Source organism: Sarcophilus harrisii, chromosome 5, assembly GCF_902635505.1.
Source record: "Sarcophilus harrisii chromosome 5, mSarHar1.11, whole genome shotgun sequence".
In the NCBI taxonomy this organism is placed as follows: Eukaryota; Metazoa; Chordata; class Mammalia; order Dasyuromorphia; family Dasyuridae; genus Sarcophilus; species Sarcophilus harrisii.
This window is the reverse complement of record NC_045430.1, coordinates 107,155,905-107,168,569: the sequence shown is the minus strand read 5'-3', so window position 1 is coordinate 107,168,569 and position 12,665 is coordinate 107,155,905. Positions and strand designations below refer to the sequence as shown.

The following is a 12,665-nucleotide window of genomic DNA, read 5'->3' as shown; positions in this document are numbered from 1 at the left end:
TATTTCATAGATAGTTTATTTAAAGGTAAAGATCGTTATCTCTTTAGGTTGATTGACTTATCATATCACTTCATCCATGAACTGGCAGCAAATAAATTGTATTTGCAATAGGTATGGACATGGAATTGGATTATTGTGGGAAATTTTCTATCTACAGAACTGTATTTGACCAGAAAGAAGCAACTGCTTTTTAATGATATGTTGAGAAGGAATGACCATTTTAATCTATCTCCTTAGTGGTACAAGAGGTGATTGAGTTCTTTGTAATGGTGTACCAGTTTGGAGTACCACAAGCACTGTTGGGGGTACGTCGAATGCTACCCCTTGTGTGGTCCAAGGAACCTGGTGTCAGGGAAGCTGTGCTCAATGCCTACCGCCAGCTCTACCTCCATCCCAAAGGAGATTCTGCCAGGTATATAGAGAACCTTCCATTTTTGTTTCTTTTTAATTGATTTTTATGGGGTCAGGTTTTTTTGTGGAAATTTTTTAGTTACTCATTCACGAGGAACCCTTCTAGAAGCAGCACTTTGGGGCTATAGATTATGAGGGAAATAATAAACTAAATAACAGACTTCTCAGAAATTCCATCTGATAGTTGTGTCAGCTTATCATTGTTCAAAGCCAGAAGCCTCACTAGTCAAGTCATAACCCAAGCTGTGCATTCTCTTTAGGGGTTCCTGCATTCCTGATATAAATTAAAATTGAAGGAATTGTAAACGGATTATTAATTTTTTTTTTTATTTATTATTAAATTGCTTATTGCTGATCCCACAGAGCCAAGGCCCAGACTTTAATTCAGAACCTCTCTCTGCTCCTGGTGGATGCCTCACTTGGGACAATTCAGTGTTTGGAAGAAATTGTAAGTGTCTTCACATTCTGTCTTAACTTCAAGCATTTATTCATCAAGTGTTTACTAAATTTGTGCCCAACATTGGGTTAGGCAAGATGAGGAATGCAAAAGAAAAACATTATTCTTTCTTTAAACCTCCACAGAAAGACTTAAAAGAGTTCATGATCTATCTGTAAAGACAAAATATTTAAATAGTATTAAAATACTATTATGTGCCAAAAGGACTAATTTAGGCAGTAAAGTCTATGAGAAGGAACTCAAACCTATGGAATATGTAGGATTTGATCTGTGTCTTGAAGAATGAGTTTCATTTAAATTGAAAGAAGAGAATTCCTGACAATCTTCAGCCCAGAGCAAAGGTTCAGAGGTAGGAAATGGCATATTTGGAAGGTATTAAGGGAAATAACCTGTCTGACTGTAGCAGAATGAATAGGAGATAAAATTGGAAAGATTAAAATAAAGTTAAACCAGATTCTAGAGAACTTTGAATGTGACAGCAGTGTATTCCTGTTTTTTTCCTGTAGATCAGGGGATCCCAAAACTATTATAAAGCATTATTACCCTAAAGTCCTGAGGTTACCAATATGGATGAAGCTGAGGGGATGATACAGTTAGTTGCACTACAATTGCCTTGCTGAGAATCCCTGTAAATTGAGAGGGAAGAAAATTTGGGGAAGGGGCAACAACTGGCACAACTGTACCTCATTGTAAACCTTAAAACACCATATAAATATGAGATGTCATAGTTATTATTACTGTAGATAATAGGAATCCTATGAACATTTTTGAACAGGAAGATAATCTAGAGTCATAGAATGCTAGAGTTTATGAAAGAGACATTTGCCGTCTAATCCAATTCCCTTGCTTTGGAAGTGAAGAACGCACCAGGGAGGCGCTTTGTTATCCCCATTTTCCACCACCAACAATAACAGAAATCATAATATTGCTAATGTTTATATTAAAAATTGCCTGTAGATTATCCTTTATTTCCTTGTGATATATATACTTAAATATAGTTTTACCCAATCAAAGGATATCTTAGTCTATGTTTAACTTGGTATCTTTTGGGGTATAGCTCCAAATTGTTTTCTAGAGTTATTGAATCAATTACAATTCCACCAATGACGCATTCCTATATCTACTTTCCTGTAGTCTGGTAGAAATTAGGCATAGACTAATGTTTTACATTACATAACATAGTAAATTTTACTAAATGGATCATGACTATAAAAAGGGTTCTATCATAAAATTTATAGAAGTGAAAGAGAGCTTTTTCACCACAATGACAAGGGAGCATTTAAGTAAAGAATGGATAAAATTAGTCATAATAAAGAAAGTAGACCAACTTTACTTAAGGAAAATTAAGCTGACAGGTACGCAGAGTGGATTAAAGAGAGGTGAGAAATTGGAAGCAGGAAGACAAGTGTTGAGGCCAGGTAATAATACCAACATGAAATGAGAGGGATTTGTACTAATATGCTGAGAATGGAAAGAATATTGGACATTTCAATCAAAAGGCAGATTTGGTAATTAAAGTGGAAAAGAAAGAGTCAAAGATGACTCCCAACGTTTTATGCCTGAGTGAAACAACAAGAGGGATCATAATTGTTTGGTTTGGCCTCCAATGCAGAACTAGAAATGAGTAGAAGTTGCAAAGAGACCAATTTAGACTTTAAATAAGGAAAGGCTTCTATTTATTAAAGTTATTCAGATGTGGAATTGGCTGCTTTAAAAAGTCACAGGTTTGCTTTCGTAGAATATCTTGAAGTGAATGCCAGATGACCAGTTGTTTGGAGTGGGAGAAAAGCCTTGTTCGACATGGGTAGAACTTAAACTCCTTTGAGATTCCTTCCAGCTCCTAGATGTTGTGAGAATGGAGGAGATGAAGAGTTCAGTTTGGACATGCTGGTTCTTCATATTCAAAAAGATCCCTGACAATAAAAGACAGAACTAGTTATGGTGGACAAAGAGCATATTTGGAATGATCTCAATGTTTCACATGGACTCCATTTCTATCGAAATATTAATAGTTCTTAGGGCAGCAAAAAACTTGGAAACATTAACTGAAGAAGTGGTTAAACAAATTATATGCGCTAGGGGGTCCTCAAACTTTTTAAATAGGGGGCCAGTTCACTGTCCCTCAGACTGTTGGAGGACCGACTATAGTAAAAACAAAAACTTTGTTTTGTGGGTCTTTAAATAAAGAAACTTCATGGCCCTGGGTGAGGGGGATAATTGTCCTCAGCTGCTGCATCTGGCCCACGGGCCGTAGTTTGAGGACCCCTGCACTAGTTGCGTGCACACATGCGCACACACACATAACTTAACCCCTCTTCCCAAGCAAGCTTTAATACTTTAAGTTGCATAATAGCTGTCAACATACATTCATATAAGCAATTTCCTCACCAAGATTTTGAGCAGATACCCCACATTAAAAAAAAAAAAGAAAGAAAAACCATCCCATATTTTAAAAAGGGGGATGGGGGTGGAATCTATCATATGAAATTATGAATATAGTGAATTCAAACACAAGTTAAGGTTTTTGTGAACCAATACAGAGTTAAATAAGCAGAAAAAGGAGAATATGCATACTATAATGAGTAAATACAGTACTTAAATAAAGCTAAGCTCCATTTAATTAAAATGAATGTTCTCAGTCCAGGAGAACAGTTAAGAAAACAACCTTCCTCCTTTCTGAAGAGATTAAGAAGATTCCTGAGCATGGAGCTTCATTTACTGTCAGCAACAGTTGGCTGGTTTAATTTAACTTTTTCTTTGTTACAAAGGAAGAGTCAGTGGATCATTATGTTGAAAATGACTTGTAAAATCAAAAGGCACTATAAAACATTTTAAAATTTTTTAAAAAAATTTTTCTTTCGAAAAAGCCATCTTAGTAGATAGAAATATTCATGTTGTAGTTGGAACTATGGAATGGTTTGAAAAACAGGTCAGTGCTCAAGACCATAGATTTGGGAATTACCTGATGGAAGTATTAATTAGTATGATCAGTTGATATGTTCCTACACATTTCCTAGAGAAAATAGAGCACCTGCTCTTAGTGCTACCTTGCCTTTTGAAACTTTGTTCTGTCCGAAAGTATTCAGAGAAATGGGGGGAGGAAAAGAAACCACCTTTTTTTTTTTTAATCTCCTGATAAATCTTCTTTATGTTTTCTTTTCTTCAGTTGTGTGAATTTGTGCAGAAAGGAGAACTGAAGCCAGCAGTAACCCAACTGCTGTGGGAACGTGTTACTGAGAAGGTTTCCTGCTCTCCTCTGGAGCGCTGCTCCTCTGTCATGTTACTTGGAATGATGGCAAAGTAAGGCTCATGGAGTGGGGTCTGAGAGAAGAGACCAAGTCTGAAGGAGGACTTGTTGTCATCTTCCTCTGCCTTCCAGTAATAGCAAACTGAGCAATGTGGATGATGATGCTGTACGTATGAGGCTTGGGCCCAGGGCAAAGCCAAGCTCAAGGGCTCTTTCTGTCCACTGGAAGCTCCAGTGTGCTGTAGGTTTACTACCCAGTAGATATTTAGGATATATGCTATTATATAAATATGCTTAACCCCTGCATTTTTCTCCCCAGAGGAAAGCCAGAGATTGTGGGCAGCAATCTGGACACACTAGTAAGTGTGGCACTAGAAGAAAAAGTAGAACAGGATTATCGCCTGGCCCAGCAGGTATGCCAGGCCATCGCTAACATCTCTGACAGTCAAAAGGTGAGTGTGGGATGGTTGTACACTGCCTGGGTTGGGGTAGGAAAGATGATTTTACCTGCTCCAGAATTCACCCTCTTCTTTATCATAGCGTGGCCTGGGCAAAAACCACCCCCCATTCCGGCTGCCCCAAGACCACCGATTGTTTGAGCGGCTTCGGGAAATGGTGATTAAAGGTAAGTTGGCAAGATAAAGGTATGAAGAAAGGGGAAATGTCCTTTTGAGAAATAGATAACTCCTTAAATTTCTTTTAGGTTTTGTTTATCCAGACCCACTCTGGATCCCCTTCAAGGAAGTGGCAGTGAGCCTTATCTACCAGTTAGCAGAAGGACCTGAATTGATCTGTGCTCAACTATTACAAGGCTGTGGAAAGCAGACTCTGGAAAGAATACAGGACCCAACTACAACTGAGGAGGGCAGTAGTAAGTAGGAACCAGGCTAGTGCCCAGAGAGAGGGGATGTTTAATACCTAGGTTGGGAGAGAGGCCCCACCTCCAACCAGTAGTGTTCAGGCAGGGTGACACGTTCAGAAATCCTTCATGTCCTGTTTCCCACCCTCCTAGCATTTCAACTGCCAAGGAGCAAAGAGTAGATACTTATGGGAAAATAGGACATGATAGAAGCAAATATAACCTGTAGCCATCTTGAACATATTACCTGGCATTGTATAAGTCTGGCTTCAGGAGGACATGCACCTTTCTAGATATGGTTTGAGTAAATATATATATATAACTGGTATTTATGTATATTTTATGTGCATACATACTCAAGTAGAGAACCCTGCCTTTTCTCGATCAGAGCAGTACCAGAACAAGCAAGAAATAAAACATTAGAAATCTGGTAAGAGGAGCTCTGAGGTACATGTGCTTGTTTCTCCTGTAGAAGCAGCACCTACACTTCCCACCTTCCTGCTGATGAACCTGCTGTCCTTGGCTGGTGATGTGGCCCTACAACAGCTGGTGCATTTAGAGCAAGCAGTGAGCAGTGAGCTCCGCCGACGCCGAGTCCTGAAAGAAGAGCAAGAAGAAGCCAAGACCAAAGGGCAGAAGGAAAAGGTCAGATGGGGTATCTGAGCATTTGTCTCACATGCTAGCCCTTCCTCTGATTTGCTGTGTGACTTCAGAGCAGTCATTTTCCCATGTGAGACCTCAATAATCCTAATTTTGAAAGAATAGAGTGACATATATATAAATACAACAATTTGTATTCTTCTACCTAAGAATGGGAGGTTCTTTTTTATGTTATTCAATAAAGTCAAAGGTAATAGAGCTTTATACAGACACCGAACAAAATCATTGACCCATATAATAGATTTATAATAATAAAAATGTTTCATTAATAAATACTAGGCTGTATGATTTTTATCAGTGTGGGTATTCCTTCCATTGCCCCAGACCAAGGCACCACACTTTTAGTTAATGCCTTAATTAACTACCATGACCAAATAATGACAATCTGATGATGAGCCCCTTCCAACTTAGCTAAGCTTCTCACTCCTGAAAGACAGTTTTCAAGAACCCAAGATCCCTTTTATACATTAGATATGCATATGTATCCATGTGTGTGTGTGTGTGTGTGTGTATATATCTATATATATCTATAGATATATATGTCTGTTCAACTTATTAGAAGAAATTACCCAATTTAAGCTACTGAGATGTAATAAGTTATATTCAAATTATTTAAAACATTAGTAACAAATTTTTTGCTTCTTGAGCCAGATTACCTGATTTTGAACTCTGTGTCTTCTCTACTGAAGGCTTACATTGTCATTTAGAAATAATCCTGGAGTAGGAGATGAGGATTTTGTTCCCAACTTTTCCTTTAATTTAGTGTCATGTTAACTCTGTAGAAGCAAAATACAAACTTAATTGCCTTTAATAATTTCATGATTTTCTAATCTTTTTCACTAGAATCCCAGCAATGAGAGTACCATGGAGGAAGAGTTGGGCCTAGTAGGTGCTTCTGCTGATGACACAGAGGCAGAGCTGATCCGAAGTATCTGTGAGATGGAACTACTGGATGGTAAATGAGAGTTGAAGAAGCTGTTCCTCTATCCCAGGCTCATTTTCTTTTCAAGAAGAAACCATAATTTTAAAAGGAAATTTAACAACATCTTCAATAAGTAAAAGTATAATATGGGTTGGGGGGGAGGGGAGAATCTACCAAGAGAATTCATATTATTCACATTTTGATTAAGTATAATGTACTACTTAGCTCTAAATTCAAGCATTCATTATGTAGTCGGTATCACTCCTTCCTTCATCAGCAATTCACACTGCAATAGAAAATCTACATAAGTTGCTTTGGAGAAAAAAAAGCTTGTGTAGCCAACCTCTCTGGACTTAGCTAGATTAGGCATTGGCTTGTCCATTAATCACGGACACAGTCTGGCCCGAAGCTCACAGAGTCTCTCTCTAAATTGGATAAGATAGAGTGGTCTTGGGCTTCACACATTTAGCATGATTCTGCTCCACTATAAAGGCATCAGAACAACATGAGTTTATTAGAGAAATAGTATACAAACTTAAAATAATTACAATAATGGCTTATTTTCTCTGCTACTGATCTTGTCCATCTGTATGCAAAGATTTTGTTGCCACTGTTTTGTTGCCATTCTTTTAATTCTGTCATCCCTACTTTGTATCACCTCCTATCTGCCCATATTTCTTTTTGTTATTCTTGTTTTTATAATACAATAATATCTAACTAAATTGATACACTAATATCTAAACAAGAAAAGGAAAAAGCATTTATTAAGCCAGGCAGTGTTTGAAACTTACCACAATGCTGGAAGAGGTGGTATTATACACATATGTAAAATAACATGTTATTTTGTATAATTAATATGTAATGATCCCTATTTTGCAATTTAGGAAAACAAAGCAGAGATTAAGCCACTTGCCCAGTGTCACTTGTGTCTAATACTGTATCTTTCTGACACTAAGCCCAACTTTCTAACCACTGTATGGCATGTCAATAGAGATTATTTCTGAATTTTTTGCTATTACAGATAAAATAGCTGTAAATGGTTTTGTGCAAAAAAATTTTTCCCTTTTGACTAGTATCCATAGTGCAATTGCTGGGTCGAGGGTTATGCATTGCATACTACTTCAGCTCCTGTCTCTGCCTAAAATTTGATTTGAATTTTCTCCCAACAGGCAAACAGTTACTCTCCGCTTTTGTACCCCTTTTGCTCAAAGTCTGTAATAATCCTGGCCTCTATAGTGACCCAACCCTCTCTACAGCTGCTTCACTAGCTCTTGGCAAGTTCTGCATGATCAGGTAGGTCTTGTTTAATGGCACACTCTTTTAAAAGAAAATTGAGGGAGTATCACTTCCTCGAGTATCTTTCCTTTCTCTGCCTCCAGTGCCACTTTCTGTGATTCCCATCTCCGCCTCCTCTTCACTATGCTGGAAAAGTCTTCGCTTCCTGTGGTTCGATCTAACCTCATGGTGGCCATTGGGGATTTGGCGATCCGGTTCCCCAACTTAGTAGAGCCCTGGACTCCTAACCTTTATGCTAGGTAAGACATACCACGGGCCTCTCAGTTATCACAAAGGGCTAGGAACCTGAAATCAGGCAAGAGTCATTTGAGTTGGTAATTGAAACATAGCTTAAACAACATAACTCTTGAGTATACATTCCAGTTGTGCCATATGCTGATGTGAGACCAATCATATTGCTGATTGCTGGACACCCAAGACTAAAAATCAAGACAGACTTTTGCCCCTTGTCTGAGGTCCTCTGAACCCATCTTTTTAGTCACCATTATGAAGGGTGATGGGGGTCATGCTTTGGGGATGGCTTAGCTTTAAAATAGGAAGAACTTGTTGTTTTGGTACCACACACAGGGCCTTGGTCCCCACAAGGAAAGCTTCCTTTCCCCCAAATGAAACTGGAACTGGCCTTACATATCTTCCCCAGACTCCGGGACCCAGCTCCTCAAGTTCGGAAAACAGCAGGGCTGGTAATGACACACCTAATCCTGAAGGATCTGGTGAGGGTGAAGGGACAGGTGAGCGAGATGGCTGTATTGCTTATTGATCCAGAACCTGAAGTTGCTGCTCTAGCGAAGAACTTTTTCAATGAGCTTGCTGGAAAGGTGAGAGAATGAGTTCACCCAGGGAAGGCTGAAAGGAGAGTGTGCATGTCTGACAGGTACTTGCAGCTGCCTCCATTTCTCTCCCTTATAGGGCAATGTAGTCTACAATCTCCTTCCTGACATTATAAGTCGCCTGTCTGATGCTGAGAGTGGAGTGGAGGAAGAGCCTTTTCACATCATTATGAGGTTCGTGTCCTGGTCCACAAAGCATCCCCTTGAATTTTACTGGTGACAGAGTGAGTACCCATTAGGAATGTGCAGAGAAAGGGGAGTGACATCTGGCTTCAAGGACTTGAAGGATCTTGTGAAAAATGATCTGTTCTACTTGGTCCAGAGGACAGGTCATTGAATTGATTTTAAAAGAAAAATAACATTTCAACTGTTAGAGTTTTTAGAGTAACACTTGCTAGGGATCTTATAGAGGAACATCTTTCCCTTCTCTGACCTGCAAAAATCTATTTATTTTTCTACTTGTCCATGTGCCTCCTTTAGTTTGTTTTTCATTTTAAAATTATTCCCTTAGTTTCTGTGTCCTACTGAGTTACAGCTTGATCAAGTTGCTCTTTGAGATTGCATTGAAATCTCTAGGTAGGCAAGGTCAGCAGGTCATTTAGTAATCCATAGGACTGGAGCAGCTAGACAGTGCCATAGATAGAGTACCAGTCCTGGAGTCAGGAGTACCTGAGTTCAAATCTGACCCCAGACACTTAACACTTCCTAGCTGTGTGATCCTGGGCAAGTCACTTAACTACAATTACCTCATAAAAGAAAAAGAAAAAAGAAATCCATGGGACAGTGGAAAAGAAGGCCCTACCCAGGCAAGGGAGTGGCAGAATGTAATGTAAGAGTAGGAGAGGATAGACCCTGGTGGTTAGGGATTATTAATGAGGGAATCACAATTCTTCTCTTCCTCACAGGCAACTTCTGTCCTACATCACCAAGGACAAGCAGACAGAGAGTCTGGTGGAGAAGCTGTGCCAGAGGTTCAGAACAGCCCGGTATGCTGACAACAGAGTGTGGAACCCTCCATAGAAGGCAATAGGGAAAAAGACCTCCCCTGCTTCCTTCCCAACCCCAGAGGCTCACTAGAGTCATGGTTGATGAGGACCACAAGGGGTGTGATCCTTCAGTGGAAAAAAGCCTAGACTTAATAGGAGTTTAAATCATGGTTATGGGACTTAACACCCCTATGGTCTTGGACAGGTTATTTAATATCTCTGAACTTTTATTTGTAAAATGAGTAACTTGAATTCAGTGACCCTTATGTTCTGTTTCTGCTCTGGCTTTTAAGATCTTCTGATGACAGGTGCACATGGGAGATATCCAGACTCATCATTTCTTAGACTATTACAATAACTCATAAGTTAAGCTCCATGCATTCAGTCTATATTTAATCTCCTGACAGCTGCCAGAATGACACACTTAAAATGTAGATCTCACTAAAATGTAGATCATACTTTTACTCAAGAAACCTCAATGTCTCACAATGATCTTTAGTTTAAAATACAAACTCCTATTTTGACATTTAAAGATCTCAATATGACTACAGCTTTTATTTCCAGGCTGGTTACACATTTCTTCTCCTTATAGTCTAGGCAAGTTGGTCTGCATTCTTGTCCTCAGAAATGACAGTGCACAGGTTATCTCCTGTGCTTGGAATGAACTTCCTCTTTACCCATGCTGCTTAGAAACCCTAGTTCCCTTCAAGGTTCAGCTCAAGCATCACTTCCTTTAAAAGGCCTTTCCTGATTTCCCCAGCTCTTAGTGCCTACCCCTATACCCTACATCAGGGGTCCTCAAACTACGGCCATGGGCCAAATGCAGCAGCTGAGGACGTTTATCCCCCTCATCCAGGGCTATGAAGTTTCTTTATTTAAAAGCCCACAAAACAAAGTTTTTGTTTTTACTATAGTCCGGCCCTCCAATAGTCTGAGGGACAGTGAACTGGCCCCCTATTTAAAAAGTTTGAGGACCCCTGCCCTACATTGTAAGAAAAAAAATTTTTTTTTGGATATATGTTGTGTATATCTGTGAACATTTCTCCTGTAGTTACTATTCTGTGAACTTATTATATGTGTACAGTAAAATGAAAGCTTTTTGAGTATAGACACTGACTTTTGCATTAGTATCTACTATATCTGGCTCCCTGTAAACACTCAGCAAATGTTTTTTGATTGCTTAATTTGATACCTGCATCTCTCTACTCTCATAAATTCCAATGTGTCCTCAGGACTGAGAGGCAACACAGAGACCTGGCCTACTGTTTGTCGTTGCTACCCCTGACAGAACGAGGCCTCCGTAAGATGCAAGACAACTTTGAATGCTTTGGAGACAAATTGTCTGATGAGACCATCTTCAGTGCCTTCCTGGCAGCTATAGGCAAGCTTCGTCGCTGGGCTAAACCTGAAGCCAAGGTGAGTAGGACCCACAGCTTTTCTCTTCTGGAGATAACAATATAAACATCTCTACTGCCTCCAAGCAGGGCTAGGGCAAATAAGACTGTAGGGCTTAGATTATTCCAAGACTTTTTTATTTGTCCTAAACAACAATAGCTATTTTTACTTCAGGCTCTGGTGGATGAATTTGAACAAAAACTTCGGGCCTGTCACACACGAGGACTAGATGGAACACAGGAGCCTGAGACTAACCAAGGTTCTGATCAGCTGTCCCAACCAGCAACTAGAAGACACATTAATGGTATGTTGGATAGCTCAAGTTAAAATGTATGAAAGAAACACTGGTGCAAATGAGAAGTTATTGGTTAGAACACAGGTTAGAAATGAAGGTAATCTAGCAGAAACTTAGTAGAGACCAGCAGCTCACAGCATTTACCAAGATAAGTTGCAGATGGATATATGACTTTCATATGAGAGAGGTAGGGAAGAAATTACCTTTCAGATCTATGGAAGAGCCATTCCTCATATTTAAATGGCCAAAGCGTGTGAACAGGCAATGTTCAGAGGAAGAAATCCAAATTTTTTCAATAACTGTATTTTTAAAAATGCTCAAAATCACCAATAATTAAAGAAATGCAAATTAAAGCAACTTTGAGGTTCCACCTCACTCCCCCATTGAATTAACAAAGTTAAACCAAAAAAGAGAGAATGTAAAAAAACTTCTTGGATAGCTAGGAGAAAATAGGTACATTTAATATACTAATAAATTGACCCAGCCAAGTTGCAGCTATATCCAAAAATTTAACAAACTATGAACTCATTGATCCATTGATATCACTACTAAGTTTATACTACAAAGAGGTCAAAGAAAAAGAAAAGAACCCAGCAAAGAACTGGAATCAGAGTGCCCATTAATTGAAATAATGAAGGGGGAAAGTTGTAAAGAAAACATGAAGAGAAGGATTTGCATGAAAATGATGGGAGGAATGCATGAACTGACACAAAATTAAGTGAACAGAACCAAGTAAATGATTTATACGATTACAATATTCTTGTAAGACAAACAACTTTGAAAGATTTAAGAACTTTGACCAATTCAGAGGACTAATGATGTCCCTAACAGAGAAGTGGTGAACTCAGGGTACAGATTGAGACACATTTTTTGGACATGGCCAGTAGGAATTTTTTTTTTTTTTTTTTTTTTTTTTTTTTTTTTTGCTTGACTGAGCATGTGTGTTACAAATATTTTGTTTTTCTTTAATTTGGTATAGGGATAGGAAGAAGAGAAAGTAAATTGATTAATTTTTTAAATATTTGTAATCTTAAAAAAGAAATGTAGAGGAGAGAGGACGGTCTTTTCACTAAGGACCTTGTGACTAATTATCCACATCTTTATGATCTCTTGATCAAGGGCACCCCTCAACTACCTCAGACAGTGACTTTGTTACGCCTCAGCCCCGGGGCACCGCTAAACAGCGTCCAAGAACCAGAAAGGTAGTTTCTAAGAAGGCAGCAATCGTCTTCTCCAGCGATGAATCCAGTGATGAAGGTAAATGTTTCAAATCCACAGTGAAGTACTCTCTAGGGTCAACAAGGCAT

The 12,665-nt window shown here is 38.9% G+C and overlaps 1 protein-coding gene and 1 long non-coding RNA gene across 5 annotated transcripts in view; one reads left to right on the top strand and one right to left on the bottom strand.

The window, feature by feature from the left end:
• Positions 1-12,665, top strand: part of NCAPD2 (non-SMC condensin I complex subunit D2) — a 40,840-nt gene that overhangs the window by 27,654 nt on the left and 521 nt on the right. For 3 of the 4 annotated variants that reach the window (XM_031938286.1, XM_023504562.2, XM_031938285.1), the window contains exons 16-31: positions 238-412; positions 775-859; positions 4,035-4,168; positions 4,435-4,567; positions 4,656-4,740; positions 4,819-4,986; positions 5,447-5,619; positions 6,478-6,589; positions 7,726-7,849; positions 7,936-8,091; positions 8,493-8,670; positions 8,762-8,856; positions 9,588-9,668; positions 10,901-11,084; positions 11,238-11,367; positions 12,478-12,615. In XM_031938286.1, the coding sequence (XP_031794146.1) occupies positions 238-412; positions 775-859; positions 4,035-4,168; positions 4,435-4,567; positions 4,656-4,740; positions 4,819-4,986; positions 5,447-5,619; positions 6,478-6,589; positions 7,726-7,849; positions 7,936-8,091; positions 8,493-8,670; positions 8,762-8,856; positions 9,588-9,668; positions 10,901-11,084; positions 11,238-11,367; positions 12,478-12,615 (2,151 nt within the window). Of the gene's footprint in view, positions 1-237; positions 413-774; positions 860-4,034; positions 4,169-4,434; positions 4,568-4,655; positions 4,741-4,818; positions 4,987-5,446; positions 5,620-6,477; positions 6,590-7,725; positions 7,850-7,935; positions 8,092-8,419; positions 8,671-8,761; positions 8,857-9,587; positions 9,669-10,900; positions 11,085-11,237; positions 11,368-12,477; positions 12,616-12,665 lie in introns of those variants that run through there. The other variant, XR_004229504.1, reaches the window with a different exon arrangement.
• LOC116419246 lies at positions 2,340-12,640 on the bottom strand. Its single transcript, XR_004229505.1, has 3 exons — positions 12,494-12,640; positions 6,291-6,410; positions 2,340-2,781 (listed from the first exon to the last, which is right to left on the bottom strand). It is a non-coding gene; the product is annotated as an uncharacterized LOC116419246 (long non-coding RNA).